The sequence below is a fragment of the Amblyomma mixtum genome, chromosome 4 (genome assembly GCF_055824585.1).
Source record: "Amblyomma mixtum isolate Tamu chromosome 4, ASM5582458v1, whole genome shotgun sequence".
In the NCBI taxonomy this organism is placed as follows: domain Eukaryota; kingdom Metazoa; phylum Arthropoda; class Arachnida; order Ixodida; family Ixodidae; genus Amblyomma; species Amblyomma mixtum.
In genome coordinates this window covers 84710378-84717609 of record NC_143015.1, presented here as the reverse complement: position 1 = coordinate 84717609, position 7232 = coordinate 84710378, and the positions used below count along the sequence as shown (strand labels likewise).

General features: G+C 46.3%; 1 protein-coding gene across 6 annotated transcripts in view; it reads left to right on the top strand.

Annotated features, from left to right (window-relative positions):
- The first annotated feature begins 260 nt into the window (after window positions 1–260).
- The window catches only part of LOC149347261 (rab11 family-interacting protein 4A-like), a 253361-nt gene continuing 246389 nt past the window's right edge, over window positions 261–7232 (top strand). For 5 of the 6 annotated variants that reach the window (XM_089586957.1, XM_089586954.1, XM_089586952.1 and 2 more), the window contains exon 1: window positions 261–599. In XM_089586957.1, coding sequence (XP_089443083.1) covers window positions 453–599 — 147 coding nt within the window. In that variant the 5' untranslated portion in view covers window positions 261–452. The remainder of the gene's footprint in view (window positions 600–7232) is intronic. The other variant, XM_089586959.1, reaches the window with a different exon arrangement.

Sequence of the window (7232 nt, the reverse complement as noted above, 5' to 3'; positions counted from 1 at the left end):
GGACAGGCGCGTCGTCTGCTAGCAGCATCTCTTCATGCCCGTGAGAATAAAACCGCATAAATTTAACAACTAGCAGAGCCTGAAAAAGTTTTCAGAGCTTGGGTTGTGTAATATTAAATTCACTGCGTGTACAAAATTTAAATATAACCGTATTTATTAGCGTTCTCTTTTACTGAGCGGAAGCCGCAGAGTGAGCAACGGTCTGGTTTCCGCATGGGTTTCCGTCTCTACCGTGTTACTCCGCGCAGTGTTGTCTCGTGTTGCCAAGCGACTGTGTCGGTTCGGCGGCCGCCAAAAGTTATCTCGGCGCGCTCGCAACATGGCGACGGCGTCTTTCCGCGATCTGGCACTGGCTCGGCGAGACGCGCGGTGTGTGGTTCGGTGACGGTGACAGTTGTTCGTCGCGCGGAAGCGTTGTTGCGGCTGGCGCCAGGAGAGCCCCCCCGCCTGTGATGTGTGTGGTGATGGCCGGGTCGGACGACGCGATCCTGAGCCAACTTCGCCAGGTGTTTGATTTGTGCGACGAAGAGCGTTGTGGATACATTACTTCGGACAAACTGCGACAGCTCGGACGGGAGCACTTCGCCGGCAGCGAACAGGTGAGTGAAGTGAATCTGCCTCTCGTCGCTGCCTTCGATCGTTCTCCTCATCGTCATCGCCTGTCTCTGAGTCTCTGAGTTCGCCGTTTTCGGTACGAAAATTCAAACGGCTTCCGTCTCTCCGGATACTGCTTTGCACGACCGGACAAAACGCGCTGCTTCGAAGACAGCTTTGCGTGTTCGTTTCGCAATGAAACGCGAGATGTTGATGTTGTAAGTTAAAACGGACCGACTTGTTTGTTTGTGCCGACTTTATCCAGCGTTTTTTTTTTTTTACAACTGCGGCCAGAACGCTGACTGGCGTGTGGCCAGCAAATGTCACGCGCGAACATGACTTGTTTAGGAAATGTGTTTCTAAACTAAAAAGGCCGCCGCCGCTCGCGAAGTCGTGTCCTACGGTTGTTTTCGCAAGAAATTTCTTACAGGCTTCCCATTGGAATGGCGGTGCGCTGGGCAGGTGAGTCTATGAGTAATGGTACAGAAATACCGGGTTAGAACGGGCCCGTTCACGTTTGCGCATTGCACCGGCGTGCTGCAACACCTTTAGTTTAGATTTTGTATTTCGCTTGATCTGCATGCTCTTGGCAGGATCTTCCAAACGTGTGTGACGTTGTTTCACATGTGTAGCGATTTCCTACTACCTTCTCTTACGTCTTCGTTTAGTGCTCGTTTGGTTTGCTGTAGCGGCCGCACTGTCGAATAGCGGTATGAGGTTTAATACGCATTAGCCCATCGTGTTGTCTGAGGACGCGAACAATGCAGACTAATTCAATCACCTCTTCTTGCACAGCCGCTCACTTTTTTTTTTATTTTTGTTTGGCGACGTGGCCTGCGGTGTCCGGTAGCTGCAGCTGATAGCGCCGCCGGTTCCGCCCCTCGTCGCGAGCGATTGATTTTTTGACTGCACTGGCGAGCGACGCGTCTCGTATCGAACTTGCTCTGCGTATGCGTGCACTATATATATACCTACGTCACAGTATTCCCATCTCGCTGGTTTACGTTGCGAAGCGTATAGATTTCCCAATGGTCGGCGCGAAACATAGCAACGCACTCTGCTGTCACCGGTGATTTGCATAGCCGTCAATTCAGTTTTAGTTTACCAGACGTCTGGAAGGATATCTCGGCTAAAAATGCTGTTAAGCACAGCTTGAAACGGCCCGGGAAAGCTCTACAAGGCAGTGCCGACATAATTAGTAATAGTAGCGAACAGAAACAATGGAAAGATGGAGAATAGCGGACACTGTGCAATAATATCTTTGCGTAGTTTTCAAAAACACAAACAAGCTTAGTTTTCAGTTTTATCAGAAATAATACAAGAATACATTATACATCCATATTGGAATAAAACTGTAGATTTATACAATCGTAACAGAACCCAAGATAACATAAATGTAAGACAAATAATAGATCAGTGAGGCAAACATATACCAAGACACTACTCTCATAGCTTGGAAAAGGATTCCTGAACTTATTTAAATGAAATTAGCTTGACATATTGATGTTGATTGAGTATCTGTGGGAGGTTGTGCTGTAAGGATTGAAATTTATAGACTGTGCGGAAATTCGGAGTATGCCATAAGTCAGTACTATGAGTAGGTACCATTGCATATCTGTTTTCTTTTTATTCAGCCTTAGTAGTTTGTACACATTGATGCGTTTAGGTTTTCGCTTTTTTTTTTGCTATGAGGTTATCCTTATTCTGATGACCATGGCGGGTTTAAACGAATGATCACTGTCGTTATTGGCGCTGGAAAAATTTGCGCGTGCAATGACTTCTTCGTATGGACATCATCATTTATTAGCCGTCTAAGGCCCCTAGGCGGTGTGTACGCTAAGTTCATGTGGGACTAAAACGGTGTCTTAGTTAAGTGAACAGAAAACAACCCTGACAATAGTGTGTAAAAAAAAAGTAGTCATAACGAAGCAAACCAGGGACGAAGCGTTTACTAAAGGTTGACTAATGACTATACAAAGCCGGTTCGTTGATTAGTTAACGCGCATTCTAGCGCCGCTCTGTTAATTCGTGCGCACATGCTATCGCTGTTTCGGCGGTTTCCCAATGGATTCGTTCTTCACCGTCATAAATATTATTCTGTTTGCGATAAGAATATTTTCATCCGGATACCCGGAATTTCTGTATCTGTATAGTGCATGTGCCTGCGTTGCTGATTATCTCTGACCGTGAAAGAGGCTCTAGATTCGTGTCTAATTAAAAGTGAACTATAATCGAAATGAGCAAACGAATAATAAAGCAAGATGCAGGGTAATAAGCTTGAGGTCATTGCGACGGCAGTGCGTACGGCATCAGCAGAAAGACCATCGATCGAGACTCGACGCGGTGATCAGCGTTCGGCCGTGAGAGCCAGGTCGCGCGTTCGACCCCAGTCGCGGGGGCTGAATTTCTGTCAAGTCGAGACGCGAATAGGCCTGTGCGCTAAGATTTGCGAGCGCGTTTAAAGTACTCGCGGTGATCAGGATACGTCTACAGCCGTCTACGAAAGTGGTCGGTGAAAATAAATCACCGACCGGGATGTAGTTCTCGCATGAAATTATTCGAATTTAGTACCAGTTCGCTTCGCGCCATAGTGTAGCGGTTGGGATAAAATGCGCCATTGTAAGTATGTGCAAGCAGCTCTCTGTTGTAGTTGAACTGTAAAGGAACAGAAAAATACTTTAAAAAAATAAAAAAGAACTCTGACAACCCCTGTGAAATTATATAATAGTAGGATACAACTTAAAAAAACAGCAGTTGCTAACACTGGGCCGCGGTCCGCGGCGTCCTGTATTACTCCGCTGGCCAATCGCAACAGTAAACGAAATCTGCTTTTTTAATGTCTGACTATATCAAACGATCTAGGTATCAAAATTAAAGAACTTTTAATTTTTTTTTGCTTCTGATAAGCTTCTTGTTTAGGTAACAAGAAACGTTTAAGCAGCTGACTAATTTTTTGTCGTGGAGGAATTCTGTGCGCGGAGGCTGAATGTGGGCGGAGCTTCACAGCAGACTTGAGTTGTATGCGACTATAGTTATACCAATCGACGATCTCGTCCAATGCGTGGCGTCCTCCTCACACGCGCCGAATAGGAGTCTTAACCATGATTGCACCTGTGTTCATAGACCTGGCGTTCAGCGAAAGAGTACGGGTTAGGGCAATTTTTACGAATGACCTTCGGCGGTGAAGCAGAACTCTGGAAACCTCGTTTGCAAACGACTGTAATTCGATCCAGAGGGTGCCCGGTTTTGCGTAACTGAAGCTAACCGTATTCGACGACCCGTGCAGTCCGATTCCCATTGGTTCCGTGTCGTTCCTATTCTTTTTTTAATGCCCCCGCTTGTACAACAGCTCTGGACGAGCCGTTAACGTGCTTCTTTCTTGTTTGTTTTCTTTTTTTTCTTGAGGGGCGGCTTGGCTTTGAGGATTAAAAATTGCTCTCAGAGCGTCACCTATGATACCATACAACTAAAAAAAAAAACAAAAAAAAACACCAGTTTGTAACATTGGGTCATCATGGTCTGCGCCATTCCGTATTACACCGCTGAATGATCGAGTAAACGAAGAAAGAAAAGAAAAACGTTTTTTATCGGTTGTGTATCACCATTCTTGAGCCTATAATTTCGTCTGCTAGTTACCTTTTGTTTAGGTGTCAAGGAAAGCTTTAATATCGAAATACTTTTTGTCGCGGAGGGATTCTGCGTTGCAGTGACTGCTGACTTGAGTTGTATCCGACTATATACCAAGTCAGTCGCGGTCTCTAATAGCACCTTCGATAAACTTGCACTGGAGTTGCCCCGAAAAAATACGCGGTGTGCAGGGCCCCACTGTAGTGTAGCCCTGTGTGCACTGCAGGCAGCACCGGTGTGGTCTATCGAAGATGCTGTTAACGCTGAGCAAATCGTTCTGCAGAGCGGAAAATTAACAGCGACGCAGGAAGACTGGCGATGTGCACTTCACCGCAGTGCACGTCGTCAAAAAAAGAAGAGCAAGAAATGAGAAGAAAGTGTTTCACGGCTCTCCTCGAGCCAGTGAAGGTCGTTTAGGCGTCTCACGAACAATCTGTGACTGCCGAAATGAACGAAGATTTTTGTACTCTATCCTCAGCTGAGGTTGCGTTAGGCTGACTGAACGTAGTTAGGCTGACAATGATGATTGAGCCCATTGGTCTAGTGCGCTTTGTAATTGAAGACTTTGTTCTGTTGAGTTACACAGGGATTATCGCTTAGCAGAACCATATGAAGGTGAAAGGCATATGTCCGAGATATGTGGAGTTGGTTTTCATTGTAATTTATTTACCCTTAAGGGTCCCTATTCAGACAGGGGGAGAACCAGATAAATACAGGGCAAAGAAAGGAGTGAAGTGCTGATGCAATAGTAACACGATGAAGTACGAATGATAGTATCTAGTACGGTGTAAAACGGCCTAATGGAATGCTGATCAATGCAAATGCCCTCCCCCCCCCCCCCCCAAAAAAAAAAAAAAGTGGCAGAAATACAGGTACAAAAGGAAACGTGTGTCACACGTCACAAACAATGGGTTAAAACAGAAAGCTGGTGGCGGAATTGATCAATCAATACTTTTATGAATTTAGTGACGTCGGGTTTGTTCGTAACGCAGAAGACACGTAGGGAGCCCCCCCCCCCCCCCCCCCCGCTCTTTTTTTTAGGAGGTGCCTAAGGCAATTGAGTGAGATTATCTAGAGTTGAAGGGAGTGGGTTGAGCTCGAAGCAGCCTTTAATGCCTGTAACGGAGTTTGGTAGTTGGTTCCAATTTTCTATTGTAATTGGCGGGAAAAGCTTGTTGAAGGCTTTTGTTGGATCCTTCTAAGCACTCAATGCCGAGGGAATTCGAGATACGAGGCCGTGGTCCGAGAGAAGCTAGAAGCAGTGTGTCACGGACAACCGGAAATACATCTGCAAACACGCTGACTTGTAAGCGTAGCGATTGGAAATAGAATTGCAACACACTTAGCGAAAATTTAACACTGATAGCTCACTCTTATCAAGAAGAGTGTAATGTACCCGTGCAATAAAAGGCCTCTTTGACGTCTCATAAGCGGTACTGTCTACAACCGAAAAGAGCCGATTTCCCCAGGGATTCTTTCGATCACGTCTCTCGACGGAGCGTTGCTGTCTGGTTTGGTCTGGTCTCATTGTAAGGGGCAGCGCAAAGGAAACCAGGACGAAAGGGAAGACCCATACCACAGGACGAGCGCTGACTTCCCTTTCGTCCTGGTTCCCTTTGCGCTGCCCCTTACAATGATGCTCAACCGACTAGCCCACACGAATATATTGTTCGACATGTCAGCTGACTGGAACCGGACGAACGCCTAGTGAGATACAGAAAAACGCGATAGCTTGTTGACGTCTGTATACACTGTAAGCCAAAAAAGGGAACTCTGTTTTTACTCCCATATAGCCGTATAGTCGTATTCGTGTTTAGAGCGTATGTTAACGCAAGCGTTAAGTTTCTAGTTGCGTCCAATAAAACGTGCAGCAGACGACACGCAGACGAACTGCGCGCAGCAGACGACACTGTATCCGAGTCCCCTTTTACCGTCTGCCCGCTAATCGCGCCGTCCTTGTGTCTGCGCGGATAGCGGATTATGCAGCCCTTCATCCGCCTGTTCAGTGGTATATACGCGTCCTCGGATGCTGTAGTAGTGCGCCGCGGCTAATCCCTGACCTTGCATCGCGGGCGGCCTTGCGGCGAGAGCGACAGTTTTCCCTGCATTTCCGCAGCGACGCAAGGTCGCAGTCGCGTCGTCCGGCCGCGTCTGCTGTGGTGATGGTCTCGGGTGACGAACGGAGCTGTAGCATGTGGGCCTCGATGCAGGATTGTCTGTTAATTCAGTATGTAGAGCACGGAGATGGGGTATCACGCTAGTGCCAAGAATTCTTGCACAAAAGGGTACGCACAATCAACAAGTCACTGCTTCGGAAAGCGTCGGTGTGTGTTTGGAGAGAATATTTTCTCACTTCTTAACACCATAATATTTGAAAAAAAAAAAAAGTGAGAGGTTTTTAACGTAGCTGACCCGAGTAGACGTGCGAAAGTATGTGTTTATAGCCTGGCTGACTCTTGGTTTCGGTGCGAAAGCATGTCTTGCCTCGTTAGTGGCATGGACTGGATGAGTCCCATCCAGTGAGAGCGTAATTAGGATTTGTAATGATTAACAATGATGCGGTGGAGATACGGCGAGGCAAGACGTTGCGTGTATGTGCCGAAAGTGTTCAGTGACTTGCCGGATGAAATTTTTTTTCTGCCACATCTATAGCCACGTTAAAAAACGTACGTCGTTTGATTTGAACCTTCACGTCGGGTTTTCACTGACAGGTGTGCCTCATAGGAACCTTTTCCACAAGATTTAATTGTCGGGAGTGTCTTTTCTTTCATGTTCATTGTCGTGAGTCTTTCTTTCACTTTACCTGTCAGAAACAGGGAACCCTTTTTTATGTACTTGCTTTTGCGCCATTAAAATCAATATAACTAACTGACTTTTTATGTTACTTCGAATTTGTTTATTGTATTTTAAATACAATAAAAACCTGTGTATTGCCGCGTCAACTTGCCGGCCAAGTCCTACAAGCCGCTTGTGGCTTAGCTTCAGCTTTGAGCTTTGTAATGAAATATGAT